The 27,174-nt window shown below is 37.2% G+C and overlaps 1 protein-coding gene and 1 pseudogene across 6 annotated transcripts in view; both read right to left on the minus strand.

Annotated features, from left to right (window-relative positions):
- Window positions 1–27,174, minus strand: part of PANK3 (pantothenate kinase 3) — a 46,478-nt gene that overhangs the window by 12,110 nt on the left and 7,194 nt on the right. For 3 of the 5 annotated variants that reach the window (XR_001880947.1, XR_001880945.1, XR_001880946.1), the window contains exons 2-7: window positions 24,493–24,845; window positions 21,546–21,799; window positions 19,078–19,254; window positions 15,960–16,083; window positions 13,607–13,732; window positions 12,331–12,525 (exon numbers count right to left, since the gene is read on the minus strand). Coding sequence is in view for 1 of the 5 variants with exons in the window: in XM_017849405.1 (XP_017704894.1) it covers window positions 12,475–12,525; window positions 13,607–13,732; window positions 15,960–16,083; window positions 19,078–19,254; window positions 21,546–21,799; window positions 24,493–24,845 (1,085 nt within the window). In the remaining 4 variants the exon portion in view is untranslated. Of the gene's footprint in view, window positions 1–10,671; window positions 12,526–13,606; window positions 13,733–15,959; window positions 16,084–19,077; window positions 19,255–21,545; window positions 21,800–24,492; window positions 24,846–27,174 lie in introns of those variants that run through there. The other 2 variants (XR_001880948.1, XM_017849405.1) reach the window with 2 other exon arrangements.
- Window positions 7,079–11,548, minus strand: LOC108513592 (solute carrier family 2, facilitated glucose transporter member 3 pseudogene; annotated as a pseudogene). The gene is made up of 2 exons (XR_001880942.1): window positions 11,414–11,548; window positions 7,079–8,486 (listed from the first exon to the last, which is right to left on the minus strand). The product of XR_001880942.1 is annotated as a solute carrier family 2, facilitated glucose transporter member 3 pseudogene (transcript).

Genomic DNA, 27,174 nt, shown 5'->3' on the forward strand with positions numbered 1-27,174 from the left:
TAGATTATTATTGTATAAGTCATACCTCAATAACATTGATTATAAATAGGTCCAAACCCAAAACTAAACCAAAATCAGCAAGATTAATTACAAATTCACTGAATCATTTCTGAATAAACGGTTGTCCCAAAAACCTGCAAAGGTGCTTTAGGAAATCTGAAAACACAAGGTGTCAGAATATTTTATTCAAACTGTTAAAATGAGACAACTAAAAAAGCTGCTATGTAACATGCAATTGTCTCTCTATCCATGGAAGATTGGTTCCAGGAACTTCTGCAGATACCAAAATTCATGAATGCTCAAGTCCATTATATAAAGTGGCATAGTATTTGCATATAACCTACACATCCTCCTATATGCTTTTTTTTTTTTATTCTGAGTCTGCTTGGTAGGGAACTCCCATATACTTTAAATTATCCTTATTTATGATACCTAATACATTGCAAATAGTTGTTATACTGTATTTTTTATTTGCATTAAACTTTTTAGATTCCAGGGTACATGTGCAGGTTATACAGATTAACTCATGTCACAAGGGTTTACTGTACAGATTATTTCATCACCCAGCTACTAGGCCTAGTACCCAATAGATATTTTTCTGATTCTCTCCCTCTTCCCAGCTTCCACCCTCAAGTAGGCCCCAGTTTCTGTCATTCCCCTCTTTGGGTTCATGTGTTCTCACCAAGCTCCCATATATTATTTTTATTGTTGTATTATTTTTTCTTTCAAATGTTTTCAATCCACAGTTGGCTGAATCCATCGATGTGGAACTCACAGGTACGGAGGGCCAAGTTACTCTTTCAAGTTCAGGTGCTTGTTTTTTTTTTTTTGAGACAGAGTCTCGCCCTGTCGCCCACCCAGGCTGGAGTGCAGTGGCGCAATCTCAGCTCACTGCAAGCTTCACCTCCCAGGTTCACACCATTCTCCCGCCTCAGCCTCCCCAGTAGCTGGGACTACAGGCGCCCGCCACGACGCCCAGCTCAATTTTTTGTATTTTTAGTAGAGATGGGTTTTCACTGTGTTAGCCAGGACGGTCTCCATCTCCTGATCCACCCGCCTTGGCCTCCCAAAGTGTTGGGATAACAGGCATCAGCCACCACGCCCGGCCAGGTGCTTGAATTCTTTTAGTGGTATCATTTAATGTTTTGTGTTTTTTTTGTTTTCAAAGAAATCTGGGGTAGCTGGACTCCAAACTCTTGCTAGAAGAAAATGAGCAAAATGGGCTTAAATCAAAAAGAATATGCCTTCATAGTTTTGGTAATTTTTGCTACTGTTTCCAGAAACTGAAGATTATGTTTAAAGCCCTGGCTGGGGATGAGCACTTACTTACCTAAACATGTGGTCAACTGCACTTTTGGGGTACGGCTAACCTCTGGGTAACATTAAAAACTATCCAAAAGTACCAATTTTCTATGAAAAGGATGTAAAGTTCCAGGAGCTAGTCAGGTTTTCCAGGTTTACTTCGGGAAAAAGTCAAATCCTAAACTCCTCTCCACCCACCAAAACCAGATGCATAGGAATATCTTAAAACGGGAACTTATAAAGTATTACCATAGAAAATGATCAATAGATTTTAGATGCAGAAATATTAAGGTTTGTTCAATACACAATACACTCATTAAGGACTGTATCATAGAAAGTAGACATCCTGCTTTCAAAGTTTTTTTTTTTTTTTGAGACAGAGTCTCACTCTGTCGCCCAGGTTGGAGAGCAGTGGCGCGATCTTGGTTCACTGCAACCTCCACCTCCCGGGTTCAAGCAATTCTCATGCCTCAGGCTCCCAAGTAGCTGGAACTACAGGTGTGCGCCACCACACCCAACCAAATTTTGTAATTTTAGTAAATATGAGGTTTTGCCACATTGGCCAGGCTGGTCTCGAATTCCTGGCCTCAAGTGATCCACCTGCCTCGGTTCCCCAAAGTGCTGGGATTATAGGTGTGAGCTACTGCTCCTGGCCGCTTTTAAAATTTATATAGCACTGTGTATTGACTCCAGTACAGACTTTTCCCTCCTTGGAAAGTTCATTTAAATGAAAGACTTAAGTGTGTAGCCTTGAATGTTTGCTCTTTAGGAGCTTATTTCTAAGTGCTTGTGGAAGGAGTACTTCTACATTTGAGTAGCTAAACTACATCTCAAATCTCTTCCATACTGCATCATGTTCTCCTTTAGTCCAGATCTTAGATTTTTTTCATCCTAGTTCTTGCTAGTTTTTTTAATAAAGGATATGTACTTCACATGTCACATGGTAGTCATGTTCATGTTTTCAACCATTCCTATACACTCCAAGAAAAGACACTATGATCTGAAAACTATGCCTGGAGCCACGACAATCATACAATTTGAAAACACAGTCGTCAAGTTTCCGACTTACTGCCTCACGTATTAAGATGATTTTTTTAAACAAACTTGATAGGCGACGGATACCCCATTCTCCATGATGTGCTTATTTCACATGCATGCCTGTATCAAAACATCTCACATAATCCACAAAGCCTGAAATCCCAGCACTTTGGGATGCCAAGGTGGTGGATCACTTGAGCCCAGGAGTTTGAGAACAGCCTGGGCAACATGGCGAAACCCCATTTACACACACACACACACACACACACACACACACCACACCACAAACAAAACGAAACAAACACCTAACCAACAAACAAAACCCTAGCCAGGCACGGTGGTGCATGCCTGTAGTCTCAGTTAGTTGGGAGGCTGAGGCTATAGTGAGCTATGACTGCACCACTACACACCAGCTCAGTCAACAAAGAGACTATCTCAAGAAACAAACAAACAAACCCAAAACCAAAAAGCCAACAACATTCCTTTCTGATGCGGGATAACATGGTCTCGGAGGGGAAAGTTTTCACATCTTAATAAATGCAAGTCTTAAATTTCATCAATGCCTTCTCTGTGCCACTGGGGATCTAGAGGTGAACAAGACTTTACAAAGTTCTTGCTCTCACGGAATTAACCACAACCGTGCATTTAATCGAAGTGAAAATGTGGGAATATGTAAGGTAAATAATAAAGGGACACATAGTAAACAACTTAGATAATTTATTAAGTAGAAAATAAAAAGTATGATTCTAACATCTATTTAGAATATGAACAAAATTAGAAACGGTTAAACTACAGGAAAAAAGGCAGAGATACTTGAAATTGGCTTAATGGTTATCCAACACAAACAAGCAAAACCCAAGTCACCTTCATGCAAATAAGCATTAAGGAAAAGAATACGGGAATGTTTACAGAATGTGCCATGGCAAACATTTTTCAAATTTACATAAGAAACTGTACATGAATGAAAAAATAAATTAGGTAATTTACAAGAAATGTTTTACAGATTACAATAGGCTATAACTTAGTTTATTATGAATAAAACTTGTAGCACATCATACATTTTTACATCACAGATTCAGTGTTAAAAGAATTCAGACATGATAAAGCTTAGACTTGACAAGAATAATGTAATAGACAGAATAAGGCAATTTACACTGAAATGGCATGTAGAAGTCAAATTAATCCTCAAATTAAAGGATTCCTTAGATTGGGACATAATAACATCTTCTGAGTACGATTTGGTCAATAAGTGGTCATTAAGATAAATGCCATTCAATTTTAGTTAAAAGTCAGTTTTAGCTGTAGTTTAAATAAAAAGTAAAAGTACAGTGTACCAAAAAATAATAAAAACCATCTTATTATCACTTACATCCTACTACTATTAATTGTATTCGGGACAAGCAGACTAGGATATTGGTGTTACTTCTATAAAGTTACCTTCTATTTCTAAATGCTGTAAACTAAACTAAAACAGGTTCCACAGAAAAAAGTGGTAAATTCCAAAATGGCTTAATACCTGTGACAACTATTGACTGAGCCAGGTATGATATCGATGAAATTCAGACATACAATATAAAGTTGAGATAATCCCAAATTATTTTACATTATTTATATATACTTTACAAATTATGCAAACATGGAAATGTTTTCTTGGAAAGCTGTTGGAACTGTAAGCACTGAGATGTATGAAAGAAAGATGTTTAGAAATACAAAATTTAATTATATCCTACAATTGAATTAGTTGCATATTTATACCATTCAAAATCTTGATTTTAACCTCATTCACTCCTTTGAAAAATACATTCCTCTTTTGTTCTTTCAAACGCAAAATTAGTGGCAGTTGCAGCAAAAACACTGAAATTCTACAAGAAAAAAAATTGATTTACCCCAAACATATCTTTCAACAGGAACTGTGGTACCTGAAATCCCAGTATCAGCTAATAGTTCATTCATTCATTCATTCATTCATTCATTCATTCATTCATTCATTGATGTTTGAGACAGTCTTACTCTGTTGCCCCGGCTGGAGTACAGTGGCATGATCTGCCTTCTGCCTCCCGGTTCAAGTGATTCTCCTGCCTCAGCCTCCCGAGTAGCTGGGACTACAGGTGTATGCCAATAAGCTGGGGTATTTTTTTTATTTTTAGTAGAGACGTGGTTCTTCCCGTATCTATCCCCACTCACAATGATGAGAAGTAAGAAACAGCTTTTTAAAAAGGGCCACTAAAAAATCCCAAATATATGTAACACAAACAGTCCGACTTAACAATGGTTTGACTTACGGTTTTTCAACTTTATAATGGGGCAAAAGCAATACATATTCAGTAAAAACTGTACCTCAAATTTCATATTTTGATATTTTCCTGGGCTAACGATATGTGGTATAATACTCTTGAGATATTAAATATTTCATTATAAAATAGGTTTTGTATTAGATGATTTTGCCCAGCTACAGGCCAATGTTAAGTGTTCTGAACACATTTAAGGTAGGCTAGACTAAGCTGGGATGTTCAGTAGGTTAGGCATATTAAATGTATTTTCAACTTACAGTATTTTCAATTTACAATGGGTCTACTGGAACATAACCCTATCATAAGTCAAGGAACATCTGTATTCCAACATTTATGAATAATTTTTTTTTGTACAATGAAAAAGTCATAATGCCCATATAATTCTGAAGTTAACACAGTAAAAATGCCAGATAACCTTTACAGATTTAAAAGTACAAACATTTTAATATACATATAAAACCTTTCATATTACTTTAAGGTATATCTACCTGGCCATTACAGGCAATGACATATTAAGAGAGAATGCCATTCTACTGGTTTGGTGAGAATCCAATACCTAGTACCTATAAAATATATAACAATAAAAATTATGTAATAACTTAAAATTATATAAGCACTAAATATTAACTCCAAAACATGACACCAAATACCTGAAAAAAAAAATTAATTATCCCAAACACGGCCATGAATGAAGCAACTTTCTCAGGACCCTGAAAACTGACTCATTTTTCATCATAACAAACCAAATAATGTTCAAAGAGGCAAGACCAGTCACCAACACTACTTCTTTTTTTTTTTTGAGATGGAGTCTCGCTCTGTCGCCCAGGCTGGAGTGCAGTGGCCAGACCTTGGCTCACTGCAAGCTCCGCCTCCCGGGTTTACACCATTCTCCTGCCTCAGCCTCCGAGTAGCTGGGACTATAGGCGCCCACCACCACGCCCGGCTAGTTTTTTGTATTTTTTAGTAGAGACGGGGTTTCACCGTGTTTGCCAGGACGGTCTCGATCTCCTGACCTCATGATCCACCCGTCTCGGCCTCCCAAAGTGCTGGGATTACAGGCTTGAGCTACCACACCTGGCCTGACACTACTTTTAATACAATACCAAATATGACCTCACATTCACTGAATATACAGGACTAATACAAATAGTAGTGACTGCTTTAAGAAAACATTTGGACTGTTTGGAAGTAGAAATTAATTATTCAAAATTTAGATATGTCAGAAAAGCTGGGATGACTGATTTTCACACCACCATTATCGTGAATGGGCTATCCAAATACTCTTAACAGAAGGAAAGAATTACTCACTTTTTTAGGTCTTCAGTGATTATTACTAGGCTCAGTAGAAACCAGAAGACAATTATTCTCTTAAATATTGACAAGAGGCAGTAATATAAGTAAAACACATTATTTTCTGAGATTATCTGATGATTGAAACAAAGCTGGCTGAATTCCTTAGGTATCAGAATAAACATAAACTTGATCATTGATACCTCATGGCAGATCACTTTAAGTGAGGTCAGAGTATTATTACAAAAAGACAATATATTTCTAATGTTTTGTTTACACACACCACAAAACAGTTAAATTCAAAATAATGTACACTCATTTTCATTATCCTCTATCAGTTTTCACATGGCTTTAAAAAGTGAAAGAATTTCTAAACTACATTCTCAAATGCAATAGACTAAAATGCATAAAGTGCTTAACAGAAAAGAAACAATGAAATATGAAAAAATTTTGCTTATAATATACAGAGTGGTTATAAAGAACATATGGAAATTACTATCCAGTTAAGCTTTTCATCCAAAACACAACCTTAAAATCAAGGCAATATGTAATAGACTACTCTTCGAAGGCAAGAATACTGCTGGAATAAGAGGAAAATCTTTTCACTTTGTGCTACATCATTATGCTTACAGAAACAGTCTTTCAGGAACTGGTATTCACATTATAGCAATCACATGTACACTCAAAGGTAAAAAAAAACAAAAAAAATCTCAGAAGTTTTTATAGAGTCTAATATTTGGCAAATAATCTGAACCACTTGAAGGGCTTTCAACTACCAAGTGTATTACAGGCAATAGCACTGACTTTACCCAAACTAGGATACCACCTAATTTCCAACTTATTTAGAGTAGTTGAGCAAGGAACTGCCGTGTCAAATTACATGGCAAGTTTACTAATAGACTTAGTCTTTGGAAAAGATGAGCGTAGAACTTAAAAAGTACTAGTTTTAAAAGTCTCTAATTAAAAGGCAATCTTCTCGCAGGGGCAGGGTGGTGGTGATGGGAGATTCTATATCTTGTGTTCTTTGCCTAGTCTCACAGCAAACTGACAGTGCTCCTTGCATTTGAAAAAGTTACCAGATTTTTTAGGAAGGAAAATTAAGCCCAAAAGTTACAAAGATTTTCTGGGTACAGAGGTCTACAATGCATTAAAGTTTCTTTTTAATCCTTAGAAATTGGCCGCTCAAAGTCCAATTTTAGAAATGAAGTCAATGGAATTATTAGATCTGCTTCAGTGAAGTATGTATGTTTGGATTGTTGGGAACTGTTCCCAGTGGACTCATACTATCTCAAATGTGATCTACTGGAAAGATTCAGGTCCCCTAAGAGAACCTGGCATGGTATCATGGTCAGATGGTAATAGACATACATAAGCATGCCATGACCCTAAAGCAACAACACACTTAAACCAGATAATAATTGTTCAGGAAGAGCAATCCAACTAGAAAGCTGGAGGTCCAGTTGGAGCAACCAGCCACTGCTATTGCAAACTGAAGAGTGTGGCCACAGTATACCAGGGAATGGGGCCTGGTCCAACTCCAGAGAAGGCCACAAAGACCAAGATAGCCCCACTACAAAGCTCATCCCACCATACTCATTCTTTAATAACAAACAATTATGAGGACAGAACAAAACGCCACCCTCCAAGACCTATCATATGTAAAGTCCTTCCTGCCCTTTCAAGCAGAGAGACTACAGTCAAGAAGATATTAACCACTCCTGCACTAATCTCTAGATTGGTTTCTCAACACCTGCAAATCCTTGAAGATTCTCATTGAGAAAGAGAAGACAACATTGATTCCAGACAGCTACTGAGAGAGCTGGAACATGATGGAAATGACAGTGGGTTGTCGGTAGCTGGGTATTCTAAAGAGCGCCAGTGTAGTGACTTGCTTTTCTTGTACCATCCTAGCACTCTCATCTCCTGGATGTCCTGGGACACATCCTGAGTCCCCTACAATTGCCGAAGGATCTCATTAGTACTCTTCCTTTCTGTTAATGAGCAAAAACTTATGACTTTCAGGGCAAAATGGAAGGGCTACACTTTATAGGACAGCTGGAAGGATGGTAAAGCCCAGTATCTCTGGGCATAGCTCTTCAGACCCCAAGATGAACTCCAGACCAAAGATCTGGATCTCCAGAATACCAACAGTGATGCCCAGCTGGGTCAGAGCACTAAAGGTACCCCAAAGGGCAGTAGGCGAGATCTCTCCAATGTACATGGGCACAAAACCTGTGCAGAGTCCGCATTACAAGCCAGTAACCAAGTGGCCCAGGATCAGCATTTCAACCAACTCAGCTTTGTTGCAGAATCCCGTAAGGCAACCATTGATAGCCAACAAATTGATGATAAGCATTGAATTGCACCTGCCAAAGTGGTTGACAAAGAGTGCAACAGAAAGGAGTCAATCATATCACCATTGGGGAAGATGGCCACAGACAAGGGCCAGGGGGACATGAGCAACACCTCAGAGGGAAAGTCTTCTAACCTCTCTTTCAAAGTGTAATTGAGAAAGTCCTATATGATTGTCTCAGGAGCACTGATGACTCCAATGTTGTAGCCAAACTGAATAGAAGAGGTGGGGTGACCTGGGTCCCCATGGCCCTTATCTAATTCTTTTCAAATATTCAAGAAAAGAGCTAGGAGTGGGATTCCAGAGACACTTCTTCCAGTCAACAAAACCTTCAAAGTGTCCTTGGCAGCAAGTTTTCAGGTCCTCGGTAATGCTCTAAAACTCACGCATCATTACAGCATCTCTGCGTTCTTGCTTTACCACATTTATCTCAGGCCCAAACTTAGTTATTTCTTTTTATTACATCTGAACCATCAAAGCTAAATATTTTATTCTATTATGAATAACAGCAACAAAACCACATTTATCCCAAATAAATGTTACAGGAATCTAATAGATGAGCTGTTTTGAAACTTTATGGGAGTCTGAGGCAATACTGCAGAATTACTACAAGGATCAATGCTTAGTAAACAAAAGCATAATAGTTCCAAAATTTGTAAATCCTTTTACCTGGGAATTTATTCTCTCTTTTGTATTTTGATAGTGATTACAAAGTTTTCAGATTTTATGTTGGCAAGTTAACACTGGAGGTCCAACAGTTTAGTGAAGTTGTTTGAGTCTCTTGCTAATTAATGGTTTAAGAAGTAGAAATACTTGGGGATAAAATTGACTTCTATACATTACCAGTAAATCTAGATGTACTTTGTTTAAAGAGCTTAAAAAATTGTTTACATTACACAAGGTAAGTATCACTATGGGTTTTTTTGTTTTTGTTTTTTTTACAGACCACAGTTTTACTTAACAGAGTTTTCAGTAGACTTAGAGATGCATGATAAAGACATTTCCCCATGTAGTTTTCAAATTTTACACTCAAGTTCTTATATTTGATTATAGGCATGAGCCACTGCACCCAGCCTCAAGTACTTAAAATTTAGTTTTCTTCACCTAAAGACATGAATTTAGGAATGATAAGAGTGGTTATTTAGGAGGAAAAGCATGTAAAGGTAAGTTTTTAGAATTTAGACTGAAACTTTGAATTCATGTCAGTCAGTAGCCATTTTAAAACCCTACAATGACTTCGTATTCCTTGCTTTAATGCTTACATTGTAGTGACTAAATATTTGAGCCAAAGTTCCATTAGTTCAATTTATTTTAAAAGTTTCTGATTTGTATATCTGTACAGATAAGAATCTTAATTGAATGATAGTAACTACAAGTTTTATACCTGTGGCAAATACTGTATTAGCATCTATAAATTTAGGGCAATCTTGAAGGAAAAATAGAATGGTCAGAGTCTAAGTTATTTCATCACTGTACTTTCGTTAATGTGGAACTATGGTTCATATATTTTGTCCTTTTAAACTGAAATTACCTGCTAAAGTGCACGTAAAGTGAGCAACCATCTCACCACAGTGGCTCTTTGCTTTTCCCATATGTAATCTAGAATTACTGGAATAATAAGAACACAAAATCATAATGAAGGCTGACAAAGATTATAATTGTTTATTAAGATCTCAAGTAACTCCCTGCAAGCTTACTGTGGTAAATAGATTTGGTTCTAATACCACAATGCCTCAAAGCTCTATGTTCTTAACGGTGCTGTCTTAGTAGAAATAAAACGTGAACCATGTGTAATTTTATCTTTTCTAGTAAGCACATTTAAAAAAACTGGAAACTGATAATTTTTTTTTTTTTTTTTTTTTGAGTCTTGCTCTGTCGCCCAGGCTGGAGTGCAGTGGCACAATCTCAGCTCACTGCAGCCTCCGCCTCCTGGGTTCAAGCAATTCTTCTGCCTGAGCCTTCTGAGTAGCTGGGACTACAGGTGTACACCACGCCTGGCTAATTTTTGTATTTTTAGTAGAAACAGGGTTTTGCCATGCTGGCCAGGCTGGTCTCGAACTCCTGACCTCAGGTGACCCACCCATCTTGGCCTCTCAAAGTGCTGGGATTACAGGTGTGAGCCACCATGCCTGGCTAAGATTCATTTTAATTGTATATTTTTCTTTAACCCAACATTTCCAATGTTAACATTTCAACATGTAATCAATACAAAAAATTAGGAGATATTTAACTTTTTATTGTCCCTAGTCTTCAAAAACCAGTGTATATTTTACACTTAAGAGCACATCTCAATTCAGACTAACCACATTTCAAATGCTCAACAGCTACATATGGGTAGTAGCTGCTGTACTGGACAGCGTGGTTCTAGAACTACCTCTTACAAATGAACACTATCAGTGTCCTTGAAAAACTTTCTTATTTGAGCTAGTTTATTTTATACAAACAAACTGTATTTCTTATTATTCCTGAAAGATCTCATATTGGCATCCTGCCATTTCATTGTAGTGCCTATCATTTTTCCATTGATACTGATCAAGTTGCCCAAGACACATCTTCCAACATAGAGGAAGTAAGAGGAAAAAAACCCTTTTGGATACAATCTATTAAAACTCATCCCACTATTCCTATGTACATAAGTAACACTGCGTCTGCTGAGTGGAATTTGCATTCGGAACTTCAAAATTCAGACTCATCTACCTTTCCAAGTTAAGACAGCTGGGGAAAGAACTTCCTAAATCTTAAGGATGAGGGCAGAGGGCTCAACCCCACTCCAGATTCAGGCAAGGGGAACAGGAAAGAGTGAGATCAGAGCGTGGTGGCGTCTTGCGGGGGCTCCTTTGATGGGGGCTGTGGGGGAGTGGAAGGCATTATTTTAAGGGGATAAGAAGCAAATGGAAGACTTGCTCCAACTCTAGAGTTTTCATAGAGTTAGAGGAGGTGGAGGGATTTACTCCTGCCATGGATCATGGGCACTTCCGTAATCAACTCCTGGTTTTGCACTATTTTTATAAATGGAGATTGGACCTTGGTGACAGCCTCTCTTCCCCTTTTCCTATGTTGCTCAATCTTCCTTTCCCTCCTAGGTTCTTACACATTTCAAACCCTTGCCAGTAACAGCATTTTAGTTATCAGTTCTCACCATTCCCTCTGGTGGTTGAGCCTTTGGATAAAAATCCACATGGCTATGGAGTGGGTTTTGTTGGAAAAGGTGACCCTTCTCTAACTGCACCTCTATTTCTGGCTCCTCAAACAGCGAAGGGTGATAATAAGGCATGGTAGAGGTTTTCCCATTTTTCAGTGACTAGATTGTGAATATTTCCATATGATTTTTCTATTATTAATGTTACTGTGGTTGTTTTAAAATAAAAGCTCCTAATGTACATATGATCAAAACAAACAAACAAACAAAAAAGAGCACAGTGAACTCAAATCATATTCCATTACAATAGTCCCAGGACTTCATTGGACCGACTCCCAGTAATTAAGCCTCCAATCTTAAAATGTTAAACATTTCAACGTGTACTGACTAATTCCTGTAAAATACAGAAAGTGCAACATCACCAAACGTGTATTTCCCAGGATTCATTTCAGAATTCTCATGAAAATTTAATAATAGTATTTCAGTTAATTATGGCATTTGAGAAAAGATACTTATGGGGAAAGATCACATACATGCTTTGGGTGATATGTTAAAAAAAAAAAAACTATAATAATTAGTAGTATTGCCTTAACATTTCTAAAATCACATAAAAATGATCATCTTTGATTGCCATTTCAATAATTTTGGATACAGGGTATGTTATTTTCTGCTCACTAGTAATCAAAACATAAAACAGACTTATAACAAATATTCAGAGTCGATTATTTTCATAAGCTAAACATTTCCGAGACTTTAAGATTTGTGTTTGAGCATACAGTACTGCAATGTTGGCTACATAAAATTAAAAAATTTTTTCAAGAGGAAGCTCAATAATCAGAGGCTGTATTGCATTTAAGGATTTAACACTGGCTATATACAAAAGGGAAAGCATTTCAATGAGAAATACTTCACGTTACCAAATTCTCTCCTTTAATATGGCAACATTCAGCAGCTTATGCTACTCTTCTATCCTTTGGTTCCCAGTGACAATGCAGTAATAATGCCTCTGGTTTTAGTTCCTCTTGGATGACATTTATTAGCAGAGAGAGAGACCTGATGCTTTAGCTGAAATTTGGCAGCCCAAGAAGTGCACCAACTGCTCCAAAGTATCCCTGTATAATCGAAAAATAACTGTTATGTAGTGCAGCTTTTAAATTAGCATATAATATTAACCACTTGAGAACACACAACTATGCACAATCTATCTGTTTAATAATATCTGGAAACCTACCAATTTCTGCGTTGTTAGCTATTATAAAAAATTTTCTGAATCTGTATTCCTGATATCTACACAGCTTTGAAATATGTATTTTTATTTATTATTATTATTTTTAGAGACATGGTCTCACTATTTTGCATAGGCTGGCCTTGAATTCCTGGACTCAAGTGGTCCTCCCATCTCAGCCTCTTTAGTTGGGACTATAGGCTCACACTGAAATATGTATTCTAAAAGTGTGGCCTTTAGACACTAAAGCTTCCAGGACTGTAATAGCAATTCTGCACCCTCTCCCCTTTACTTAATAAACAAACTACCTTCCTCTGGCTGTGCCTGACACTCACACGGCATGCCATGTGGAACTGCACAAGGGCACACCATTCTGATTTGTATTGTGTGAGCAGTGACAATGAGACACGGAAGCTTTTAAGAGCAGAATAATTTGAATCTGTGTTACTAATTTGTAATGATACAGCCATTTGACTTTGATCACAGAATGATTCAAGTTAAGTTAATCCAAAACATTATGTGGACTGATAATTGCTCAGATCAGAATTTAACTGCATGTAGTAAATGAATACCAAAAAACTTGGGGGTGCCTAGCAGGTTATTCCAATTCTCTTCCCCACAACTGACACTGAAGTGAAGGAACCAATATTCTACCTAAGGCTGGGCACGGTGGCTCACACCTCTAAAGGATTGCTTGAGGCCAGGAGTTCCAGACCCGCCTGGGCAACAAAGACAGATCCTGTCTCTACAAAAAATATTAATAAAAATAAATTAGCTGGGCATAGTGGTGCATGCGTGTGGTCCCAGCTACTTGGGAGGCTGAGGTGGGAGGATTGCGGAGCCTTAGGAGGAAAAGGCTGCAGTAAGCCATCATCGTGCCACTGACCTCAAGCCTGAGTGACGGAGCAAGACCCTGTCTCTTAAAAAACATGCTATTAAAATTCACAAAAAACATTTTCCTACCATACCTCATGTTCTAGAAACAATGCTTTTAGTTGACCTTTTGACCAATAATCCAGTGCATATGCCAGAAGTTTCATTGAGAGGGTATTGACACGTAAAAAGTTTCCAACAAAGACAACTCTGTTTATTTTCTAAAAGAAAAGAACAAAGAAAAAACTTGTAAAAATAATTAACAGATTTTACAATATAAAAGGTTTCAAAATATTTATTTAAAGATGTAAACAACAACTACCCTTTATCAGTATAATACCTACTACATTCCTGGCATATAGCTCTATAATCCTGAGTATTCAAAAATTAGTTCTGCACACATCATCCAAAATCCACAAAACGTATAACACCAAGAACCCTAAACTATGGACTTTGGGTGATGATGATGTGTGCACAGGGTGACTGACTGTAACACATGATCACTCTACTGTGGGATGCTGAGGATGGAGGAGGGCTGTGTGTATATGGAAGGTGGTATATGGGAACTCACTGAGCTTTCCACTTAATTTTATGTGAAACTAAAACTGATCTAAAAAATAAAGTCTACTTTTAAAAAAAGGTTCTAGAAAGACCCTAGCAGATGATTTCAGGTGAGACTTGTTTTTGAAAATGGCCAATAAATAGTCCCCTTACAAAGTCATTTGGAGACACATTATTGATGTGATTTAAAAAAAAAAAATCAAAACATGGTAAGTACTATAAAATGCATTTAGAATAAGTAGCAAACTTGTCCCATATATTGCAATGCATGTTGAACAATTACATGCAACAGTGGATTCTATAGAATTGGAGAGTAATACTGACTGGGGCACTGGCACGTGCATTCCTCTAGGATTCTAGCATTCTTTCTCCATCCCCTGCCTGATTAATCAAATCATTCTCTCTCTGCAAAGATTCCACACTAATTTGGTTTCTTAGATATCTCTATGATTAGCAAATCTTAGGGGAACTGGTGTTTGAATCACCAAAAAACTTATTTCGACTTTCACAATATACTGACTTTTGAGTAGAAATCTTTGTACATAAGTTGGGATACTATAAACCATGGCCTAAATCATTGTTAACTCAATTGGTCAGTGGAAATTTAGACATAAAGGGCTAAGAATAAAGGCTTCAAATTTTTGTCAGCTCCCAACATGGCCTACTAGTAACTCCATCAACCAACTAACACTTAGGTTTCTCAAGTTATTAAAAAACTGATGAGATCAAGTTCTGGATTTAAATATAGAATAATTCAGAGGATTTGCATAGTTGTTCTCTCTGCTGGAAGCTTTCTCCCCAAAATGTCTACGTGCACAGTTTCCCCCTCACCTTCTTCAAATCTCTGCCTAAGAATCACATTTCCAAGAAAGCTTTCCTTTAACCACTCAATTACTTGGCAATTTGTCCTCTACCACTCTCTGCCCTATTCCCAATCCTCTTTATCCTGTTTGATGGTTTCTTTTTAAAAAAATAGCATTCATCACCTAATACACACTAAACAATTTACTTAATATGTCACTAGAATGAATGCAAGCTCCACAAAGCCGGATCTTTGTTTTCTTCGTTAATATATTCCAAATACCCAGAACAATGTCTGGCATCTGGTATAATAAATATTTACTCAATGAATAAATGAATGAATGAACAAATGAAAGGTTCCTTCAAAAAGCATATTTCCCAATCCATTTAAAGTATTCGATATTTATAAAAATTAAATGGGCAAATATATCTATTATTATATAAGGAAGCTAGAATTAAATATATATATTCTCTTCCAAACAAAGAATCCCAACTATATGGTCAATCTAACAGTATATGCTTTTCACACTTTTCTTGGAACAATAAACACCACTCAAATATCATGAAGAACAGGTCTCAATGCCTTCATAGCCCTGTACAATGCTGCTTGATCCATATGCAACAAGGCAGCACTGTAAAGAAGCCGAGGGCAGTAAGAAAACTTCCAAGAATTTCACTAACCAAATGCAACATTAAGCACTGGTGGTATAGTGGTGAGCATAGCTGCCTTCCAAATGCAATAGTAAGACTAAAAAAAAAACGCTTTCACAAAGTAGTTACCTCAAAATATCTTATGCTTAGAATTTTCTTTTACATCCTCAAGGGATTTAGGTTGTGTTTTTCTGAAAAAAAAATTCTGAATAAATTTCTCCTATTTCAATTTTAATTATCTGCTACTTTCTTTAAAGGTAATATAGCAATTGGGTTCATAACATATATACCTAATGAGTCTTGGCGTTTAATGGACTACATCTCAATCCCAGAGGCCTCCTTAGGGAAAGTGAAGAAGCCCTGCTAGGTGTATATAGGACTCCAATTCACATTTTTGATAATTTGAGTTTTGCGGTTTTTTTTTTTTTTTTTTACCTCATTAACAGCACACATTCGTGCCACAGAACCAATGTTATTGGTGATAGTAACTAAAGTAGCTCTTGCCAGATCTTCTTTACTAACAGATTCTCGCTTCTCTTTATAAATCATATTCCCAAAACTGCAGAAAAATGAAAAATAAAGTCAAATCTGCTGAAAACAAGCAACATTTTACATATTAACAGATATATCTATAACTTGGATATTTTATAAAATTAGGACCAAAAGTAGAAACACATAGGGATAAGATCAAAACAACCTAACAAAAAAAATCTATGCAAAAGTAAAGTAATACCTTTCAAAGAATTAAGGTTAAAATGACATCTCAAAAAAAAAGCATAGTTATTATAAGAAAGCAAAGATTACCAAAATATCTTCACTTTTAAACCTGATTCAAAACAAATTAACAAAGTCAAAATTACAAAATGTTTCCAAAAGTATCTCAGCTTTAACTTCAAATTCTTTCTCATTCAGTCACAAGAAACATTTATGACATACCAAGCTTTGTGCTGGAGATACAGATAGTCCCTCAAACAGAGAATTAGTCTAGTGCAGCACTGTCCAATAGAAATAAAATACGAGTAATATATAATTTCATATATGTTCTATTAGCCACATTAAAAAGGTAAAAATAAACGTGAAATTAATTTTAATTGTACATTTCATTTAAGCCAATATATCCAAATATCATCATTTCAACATGTGGCACTCAAATGCCAAGTGCCTGATGTGACTAGAGGCTACCATAATGGACAATGCAGGCCTAGATACAAAAGACAGCAAGAGAAGCGCTAACAGTAACAGGGAAAAAAACAAACAAAGGCTAACCTCGGAAATACAAAGAAAAAAGTATCTTTTATTAAGTGGTAAGAGAAAAAAGTTTAAGAAGGTATGAGGCAGGGCTTTTCAAAGCAAAGGGACCAGAAAAAGCCAGACAAAAAGAGAAGGAAATCTTAGGCAGAGGCAACTAAAGGTTAAAGGCACACAGAAATGAGAAATGAAAACATCTATGAAATCACAAGATGTTTGGTCAGAGTGAAGCGTCTATGTGAGGGAGAGGCAAGAGATATTACTGAAGAGTGAGACAAAGTCCACTATCAAAGGACACTGGATTCCCTGACAAAGAACTTGGGGCACACAAGCAACAATGGTTAGGAAGCATAATGAGAGACAAGACTGATAAATAACAGAACAGTAAATTTAAAATATTTAGGAATCAACTTAAAAAGCCATGTATGGACATATTTGGAGAGGCCTTTTTAAATGTGTGAAAGGCACAAAAGTAGCCTTAAACAGACAAGCTAAGTTCTTCAACAGCAAGACTTACTATAAAGATATCATCTGTCCAAGTTAATATGTAAACTTACTGAGATTCCAAAAAAACTTTTTGTAATAGAGAAAATGCTTGCCAAATTTATACAGAATATCAAGCAAAGAAGTGAAACTAGCCCTTCTAGAGATTAAAACATACTTTTTATGCCTCTATAAAGCTGAAAGTATAATGCTGGTACATCAACAGAACGAAAAGCCAGCATATGTAAAAAAGCCATCTCAAATCAGTGAAATAAAGATGGATTATTAGACCTTAGGGCCTTCTGGAAAAAAAAAGAAAAAGAAAAAACCCTGAAATATGAAAGCATGATCTGTAACTTACAAAATACCCTAAGATAAACTATAAGTAAATCAAAGATTTAAGTATAAAAATACCACCATTAACATATTAGAAGAAAACAAGGGTTTATTCCTTTATGTATTTGGAATGTAGAAGACTTACTTACTATGAATCAATATCCAGAAGCCATAAAAGAAAAGACTGATAAATTCAACTGTATAACAATCGAGCAGAAAAGTAGAACATGAACAACAACTCACAGAAAATAAAATATGCAAGACTCTTAACCCCAGTGTTGGTAGGAGAAATGTAAATTAAAATTACATTAAGGGCCAGGCGCAGTGGCTCAGGCCTGTAATCCCAGCACTTTGGAAGGCCGAGGCGGGTGGATTACCTGCAGTCAGGAGTTCAAGACCAGCCTGGCCAACATGGTGAAACCCCGTCTCAACTAAAAATACAAAAAAATTAGCTGGGCATGGGGGCGGGAGCCTGTAATCCCAGCTACTTCGGGAGGCTGAGGCAGGAGAATCACTTGAACCTGTGAGGCAGAGGTTGCAGTGAGCCAAGATGGTGCCATTGCACTCCAGCCTGGGTGACAAGAGTGAAACTCTGCCTAAAATAAAATGAAATAAAATAACATTAAGATACCATTTCTCCACCAGATGGAGAAATGCAAAAGTCAGCACTCTACTGGTGAAACAGGCACTTTCATTTACTGCTGGTGAGAGTGAAAAACAGCACCGCTCCTTTGCATAGTTAACAATATCTCAAAAATGCATTTACAATCCAACTTTTGGGAATTTATCCTACACATGTATAACAGAAGGACAACAACATGTAAAGATTTCTAGGCTATATGGATACTTTAGAATATATATACTATGCCATATAATGGTAAATTACCTTTTGTATATGGGGAGAAAAGTAAGAATATGTATTTGTACATGCATCGAGAAACACTGGAAGGACACTCAAAAATTAAAACAGAAAAGTTTCCCACAAGGTGTACTCAGGGTAGACTTCTTAATGTATACTTAATTTTTTTTTTTTGTTTTTTGGAGATGGAGTCTCGCTCTGTCGCCCGGGCTGGAGTGCAGTGGCCGGATCTCAGCTCATCGCAAGCTCCGCCTCCCGGATTTATATGCCATTCTCCTGCCTCAGCCTCCCGAGTAGCTGGGACTACAGGCGCCCGCCACCTCGCCCAGCTAGTTTTTTGTATTTTTTAGTAGAGACAGGGTTTCACCATGTTAGCCAGGATGGTCTCGATCTCCTGACCTCGTGATCCGCCCGTCTCGGCCTCCCAAAGTGCTGGGATTACAGGCTTGAGCCACCGTGCCCGGCCAGTATACTTAATTTTTAAATGACATCAATGTTCAAAACTTGGAACCTAAAATGGGTAAGAGAAAGCACCCTTACAACTTTCTGTTATACTGCTTTCCAAAAACATAAGTAACTTGAATTACTTAAGTTCTATAACTTAAATAACACAAATGTTAAACTTACCTAGATGCTACAGCCCAACCTGGCAAACCAAATCTTTCATAATCTCCTCCATAAATATCACGGACCAGCTTGTCAGCTTGTGTGCTATCACCTTTGGATGCCATTTCAAGAGCCTCTTCAAAACTTTCACAGCCAGTCAATAAACTGCATAAACCCAGAAAGGTACCCCCTCCAAGGCTAAAGAAAATAAAGAAACTTGCTAAGTTGCATTTATACATTGTATTCTTTCTCTAAAGTAAAAGAGTGGATCATTCATGTATTCAATAAACACACAGAAAAAAACCTATGACTAACGCTAAGTGCTGAAATAACATAACGAAGGCAACAAAAATTGTTTAGTAAAACCAAACTTGTTAGATCAAAGAATAAACCAAAGGAAAAAAAAAATCACTTGGTGGAAGTAAGAGGAAAGACCTCTTAAATATCTCCCAAAGTCTTCAGCTAACACCTTACACTCTGTAGTTACCAAAACTAAATTTTTGTGTGAGCATTATAAAGGAATAAATGTTAAAAATCAGTACCATATTAATTACAAAGAGAAAATCTGTAATTTTTCTTTTGAGACAGGGTCTCACTCTGTCCCCTCAGGCTGGAGCGCAGTGACCATGATCATAGCTTACTGCATCCTTGAACTCCTGGGCTCAAGCAATCTTCCTGTTCCAGCCTCCGCAGCGGCTAGACTACAGATGCACACTATCACACTGGACTAATATATATGTATATATTTTTGCAGAGATGGGGGTCTCACTATGTTTCCCAGGCTAGTCTTGAACTCCTGGTCTCAAGCAATCCTCCACTTTGGCCTCCCAAACTGTGAGAATTACAGGCATGAACTACCATGCCCAGCTTTGTAATTTTAAATGGTTTCCAAGAAATGATTTTGGGAAAGGCTTATTTACTTGGTCTGACATGGATGAAATCAATTCAATGTGATACATTAACATTTAACATAACCTACACATAAATACAATGAGTAAATTTATGTCCAGCTGGCCAACACGTCAATTACAGAAATTTATTTGCTTCTATTATTCTTTTGGATATGCTCACAGAATGAAATCATATCTAACTCTTAAACTCTAAACCTTTGCTCCCTAGTCTCACCTAAATTTCCAGGAAGTTCTACCCCTGAATCACTGTTGGATTTAGTTAACAGACTGAACTTCTTTTAGAGTTAACCAAAGAAGGTAATAGTAGTGTGTGATTCTTTGGCATAGAGAATTACAACAGAGGTGAACTTTTAACCACTATAAAAATAAAGTACAGGCCGGGCGCGGTGGCTCAAGCCTGTAATCCCAGCGACTTTGGGAGGCCGAGAAGGCGGATCAGGGTCAGGATATCGAACCATCCTGGCTATACGGGTGAAACCGCTGTCTTTGCTTAAAAAATACAAAAAATAGCCGGGCGAGGTGAGCGGGCGGCTGTAGTCCAGCTACTCGGGGGCTGAGGCAGGAGAATGGCGTAAAAAACCCGGGAAGAGGCGGAGCTTGCAGTGAGCTGAGTATCGGCATGCACTCCAGGCCTGGGTGGCAGAGCAATACTCCGTCTCAAAAAAATAAAATAAAATAAATAAAAATAAAAATAAAGTATAATTAAATATAAGTATATTTACCAGAATTATACTTTAAATTAAAATGAGTTTTTTCCACAAACCATCTAAGTATCCCAAAAATCTTTCTCTTAAACAGGAATCTTCACCTCTCTGTAAAAGTTGATAAAATACATAAAAGAATCATGAGTTTTAAATCTTACTTCTCATTCGTATTTCAGGTATTACAGAGAAGTATGTGGGCTATTTGGGAACATTAATGTTATCACAAAAAGAAATCACATTAATTCATCCTATAAGAATAAATTACAATGTTCCCCAATACTGCAGTTTAAATGCTCATTTATTCAGCACATTGCAAGCTAGAGGTTTACATATATTAATATCTATTAAAAAGTGAAAAAATAGGTAAAGAAGCAAATACTTTGGAAAAAAGAACAAAATATAAACATAGTAAAGTTTTAAAATCAATAGAACACTGTTGCTTCCAAGTAAATGCTCTTCGGTTAAATTCTAGAAAAAAACGTTACCAGACTCATTCTAGATAAAAATTCACTTTTACTATTATGGAAATTTTGATCCCAACTGATGCAGACTAATAAACATTTAATAATTTCAGTTTGAGTCTTGATATATACATCCTATAAAAATACACTATCTGTTGGCTGGGAGCAGTGGCTCATGCCTGTAATCCCAGCACTTTAGGAGGCTGAGACAGGCAGATTGCTTGAGCTCAGAAGTTCGAGACCAGCCTGGGAAACATGGCACCCTCTTTCACACACACACACACACACACAAATTTTTGCTGTTGTGCAAAAACATGCTCTTTTACTGGTGAAAATGGCATTATTATACTGATTTCATAACTTCTGTGTATAAAACAATGTGAATGCAGCAATACAACCAAAAAGGTCACTACCTTGTCCCAGTCACTCGTTTATAGTTGTCTTTGGAATGGACTGCTAAAATACTGACTCCTGAGCCAATGTTCACTACAAGCAGTGGATAGGGATCATCCAGGTTAAAAGGCATCTTTTGGCATCGCTCAGGTTCTGAGGCATTAGCAAAATAATAGCACTCGGCTTGTCCATTGAAACTGACAGAGTCTATATACAGCAAGCCCTTTACAAGGCAGTCAAGTTCATCCAGTTTGTGCAGGTGGAGGTTTCCAATCTGTTAAGAAACAACAACAACAACAAAACAAAAAAGGATGACATTCAAAAACACTCGACTCAACTAAATGATTTTCCTGTATTACTTTACAAAATTAAAATAATCTATGACCCCTACATTTTCATTTTGTTTCATGTCAAAATCTCTTTAGAGATTTCACCTAGTCTACTGGTCCTCAGTGAGGGTGGTATCACCTCACTGCTAGCTTTCTAAATGATGGGGAGGAAGGAAGGACCAAACTGACATTTAGTGGGCAGGGACTTGCGATGTCAGACATCTTTAATAGGTGGGACATTTCTGCAAACCAAAGAATTATCCCATCTATGCATTATCTTTGAGTGTTCTGCCAGTCGTTTTTATAGTGGCAGTAGGAAAATTATTTATAATTACCTGAGGCTAGAGAAGAACAAAGTTATTTTACCTATCTGTCAGTGTATATAAATACAAAAGTATTTGTCCCATGGATTTATTTATTTATTTATTTATTTTATTTATTTTTGAGATGGAGTCTAGCTCTGTCACTCAGGCTGGAGTACAGCGGCATGATCTCAGCTCACTGCAACCTCCACCTCGTGGGTCCAAGCGATTCTCCGCCTCAGCCTCTCGAGTAGCTGGGATTACAGGTGCCTGCCACCATGCCTGGCTAATTTTTGTATTTTTAGTAGAGATAAGGTTTCACCATATTGGCCAGGCTGGTCTCCAGCTCCTCATCTCAGGTGATCTGCCCACCTTGGTTTCCCAAAGTGCTGGGATTACAGGTGTGAGCCACTACACCCAACCCACATAGTTTTAAATATATACTATATTTGCTAGGAAATGAACCCCCATATAAAGCAAGGGAATATTATACTTCTTACTGTTTGGAATTTTACCAAGTGTTTGTTTAGCATGTTGGAGGGTCATGTCAACAACAGCAATGCCATTTATGGTATCTGATTTTCCAACAGAACATACCATATCAATCTGGCATGTGTAGCTTTGGTATTCATGATCAATCTATGCATAGGTGCAAGCATATAACTACCTCATGATGTCCTCTGGAATGATCATACTGTTTGTTCATCTACCCACTGACAGGTTAATTTCTGATTAATCACTGATACCTTAATCTCCTGTCTTTGTATTATAGTTTGAGTACTAGTTTGAAATTATTAAATTCATCATTTCAGGTTAGTAAAAAGTGTATTATAAGACATTTGTGATAAAACATTGTAGCTTAGATATCAGTTCCTCTGGGAACCTCTTCAACTCTCTAGTTGTTGTTACTCCTCTGTGTTCCCAAGGCACCTCTTTTCATACAGTACTATAGATCGTTATCTCAAATTATAAGGGTCTCGCTTCTATGAGCCATTTAAGTTATTTATATTCCTTTTGAGACAGGGTCTCATTGTCACCCAGGCTGGAGTGCAATGGCTCAATCACAGCTCACTGCAGCCTCAATTTCAAGAGCTCAAGCAATCCTCCCACTTCAGCCTCTTGAGTGGCTGGGACTACAAGCACAGGCCACTATGCCAAGCTAATTTTTTTTTTTTTTTTTTAAGATGGAGTCTCACTCTGTCGCCCAGGCTGGAGTGCAGTGGCATGATCTTGGTTCACTGCAAGCTCTGCCTCCCGAGTTCATGCCATTCTCCTCCCTCAGCCTCCTGAGTAGCTGGGACTACAGGTGTGCGCCACCACACCTGGCTAATTTTTTGTATCTTTAGTAGAGACGGGGTTTCACTGTGTTAGGCAGGATGGCCTCCATCTCCTGACCTCGTGATCCGCCCTCCTCGCCCTCCCTAAGTGCTGGGATTACAGGCGTGAGCCACCGCGCCTGGTCCAAGCTAAATTTTTTATTTTTTGTAGAGACAAGGTCCCACTATGTTGCCCAGGCTGGTCTCAAACTCCTAGCCTCAAGTGATCCTTCCACGTCAGCCTTTATATTCCATTAGCAGTATTTTCTTATGATTTTGAGAAATTAAATTATTCACATTTACATTTTCAAGAAAAACAAATTTCAGTGGTATTCCTAAATAGAGCCACTCTTTATTCTAATAGAAAAGACTAGAAGCCTGGCAAACCACTCTTTGAACTCTCATTCTAATGGAAAAGACTAGAAGATGGCAAACTGCTAACAGCACATAACTCAAACCAATACTCATAGTTCTCCTGCCATATCCATTCAAACTACCCCATCTGACACAGGAACATGGCAGGATTGACAGTGTAAAAACAGAAATAAAAGGGTAACAGATTTTCATTCAGGTGTCTATCATACTAACCAAAAGACACTGGTTTCCAAACTTAGGGTTTGGGAAGGAGATGGCCCTAGAAGATTAATATTATTTGAATAAGCAATATTCCAAAAACCATGTAAATGTAGGATAACAGTGAAAATAATTCAAGTTTCATTTATATCTGGCTTTGTACACTGCCAAATTCATTAAAGTCCCCAAATTCCCTTTTTATTGTAGCTTTGTAGCATAGTCCTAAACAAGTTTTACCAAATATTATGTGCAACAACATGGCTAAATCTGGGCAATTTTTAGTTATCCCAAAAAAGTGTTTAAAACGCCCTAAGTGAAAGGCAATCACGGATACATATTTCCCACTGTATGTGCAGAAAGAATTAAGGAACATGCTAGATGGAAACCTACTCTCATATTTAAAAACGAACACGTATCAATTTTCAGTTTTGAGTAAAAGATACCTACTGTGCGAAAATCTTTTTCAAACTTGTAAGCACCACCTCCTGTAGCACATAGCACCGTTTGCAATGTTGAGAAGTTTTTATCTCTTCCCATTTGGATAAAAGTAGGCAGGTCCTGGGTTGGAAACCTGATAAAGTGCAAGTTTCCTCTTCGGCCAAAAAGTGTTAAATCCTTCAGTTCAAGGTGTACATCCCGAATGCCGGTGGATCCATATGCTACATTAGAAGTCAAATATTTCCGAATACTTTTTAAACTCTCAACTTCTTCTTGTTCTTCCTCTGCTGTGATATCAATAGGTTCAAAGTACGAGAGCTTTACTAGAGTTCCCCCAATGTCCATGCCAAACCATGGGAAAGCTATGGGAGGAAGAAAAAAAAATTATATATATATATATATATCCATTTTAGAAACACAAATTAGGAACTAGTTAATTAGTCACAAACTTCATTTACTCTGAGTCATGCATTCAGGCAATAATACGTATTGGGTAAGACACATGTTCCATGTGGAACTCACCTTTTTCCCTTCAAAGTTTTATTAATATATTTTCTAAAAACATATAGGGTGCTTAGAGTTGACCCAGGATCTTTTAATTCCTGGCCTGGTAGGCACTCCTTTTCATTTACTACATACTTACCATGTGCTCCAGGGATGAGAAAAAATTCAGATCATTTTTTTTCCCCAATAAATAGGTCATCACTAAGGGCATGAAAATCTTTGTTTCTATAAACATTTTAATACAATAAAACTGGCCTATAATCACTTCAAGTAACCCAGGATAAAAGCATCTCCTTAAAAAGCAATTCCTGCCAGGTATGGTGCTTACGCCTGAAATCCCAATACTTTGGGAGGCTGAGGTGGGGGGCATTGCTTGAGGACAGGAGTTTGAGACCAGCCTTGGCAATATAACAAGATCCTATCTCTGCAAAAAATTTAAAAATTAGCTGGGCGTAGCAGCATGCACCTGTAGTCCCAGTTATGGGAGGCTGAGGCTGCAGTGAGCCACGTTTGCACCACTACACTACAGATTAGGTAATAGAGTGAGATCCTGTCATAAACAAACCCAAAAAGCAATTCCCTTCAGTAAATAATCATTATCTCCTCTACACCAGGAAACAGGAATGCAAATGAATACGATAAAATACCTGCCCTGAAGGAGTGCTCAATGTAGCAGGGGAATATAAATAAAACACATTAAGAGGCATACGTCAATACAGTTAAGGAACTAGAAAAAGGGGGAAGTCTGAGGAAACAGAGGACCTTGCACACTTAGCTAAAGAGCTCAGACTTGAACCTCTTAGACAATGGGAACACTACTGATGTTCTAAGTAAGAGAGTGGCACAGTCTACCTTCAAATTAGAAAGCAAACAAACTTTCTACTTTGGCAGTGTACAGGATGATATAAATGAGCTGCTTAAGATGTGCCTGTAAAGTAAAGCCGGCAATAGAGGCCATCTTAAGTATCACCCTCTTGAAAATAATGGTATAGACCATTTACAAAAATCGTATCATTTAAAAACAGATTCCTCACCTCTTACCTCAGAGGCACTGGACAATAATCTTGAAGAGTGAGATATGGGATGCCATTAAAAATTATATACTGTATATATTCGGAAGATTACACTATAGTCAGATCTAAATGGCATTTGAAAATCACTGGCTTTGGTCACCTGATTTCCTTCAGGCTATGACATTCAGTTTCACAACGTGATTTCCTTATATTTATTGGCCATAATCCTCATACAGATACAAAGGAGTATTTTACAATTGTTCCCAAGGCTGGAAGGAAAGTCAGTATTATAATATTAAGAATTACAAAATTCAAATTTTTAGAATTAGTTTAAAACACAACTGATTCAGTTCTCCATAGAATTACAGCTAACATTTACTGAGTGCTCAGTATCTGTCAGATATAGGCTCATTTAATCCTCAATACCTCCACTATGAGATTGCTCTATTAAGTGTATCACTTAGACAAGGAGGCAAAGCAATTACAAACTTGCCTGAGGTCAAACTGTTAAGTGACAGTGACAAGATTCCATCCTAAAAATATATATTTCTATTCTCTGGGATCTTAACTATTATGACAGAGACTCAAAAAGAGTTTAATACTCAAGATACATGGATTAAAATGTCTGGCAACAAAATATATTTAGCAGTTTTTATGTAAAAGTTGTCATAAATTATTTCTAAAATTCTACTTTCTTACTCATTTTACTTGATATGTGTGTGCCATTACAAGACCAAGAACATATAATTCAATGAGAAAGAAGTCTATACATTTCTCCATTTTATAATTTACACATTTACTAAAATTAGTATATAAGTTTGAATATGAGGAAGGAGTAATCCTCATTATCTTCTTTTGGAGAAACAGTTCGTTCATCTTTATATTTGAAACTGAAATTACAGATCTGGAACTACATTACAGATAATCTTAAGAAACAGTATTCTGTATTCTGGAAAGGTACTTCCCAGTGTAGGAAGTTTTTTAAAAAAGTGAAATGACATTGGACCATAATTTGGGAAGCCAGGGGAAGTTGAGCCCAAACACAATACTTTCATCATGTCACCTATAAACAGGTATAAATAACTAAGCAACATAAGCAGAAGAAAGTGACTAAATTTTCTGTTTTGTCTAGTGACTCGCAAGAAAGGCCACCTTTTTTTTTTTTTTTTTTTTT

This window comes from Rhinopithecus bieti, unplaced genomic scaffold, assembly GCF_001698545.2.
Source record: "Rhinopithecus bieti isolate Rb0 unplaced genomic scaffold, ASM169854v2 scaffold_30732, whole genome shotgun sequence".
NCBI lineage: Eukaryota > Metazoa > Chordata > Mammalia > Primates > Cercopithecidae > Rhinopithecus > Rhinopithecus bieti.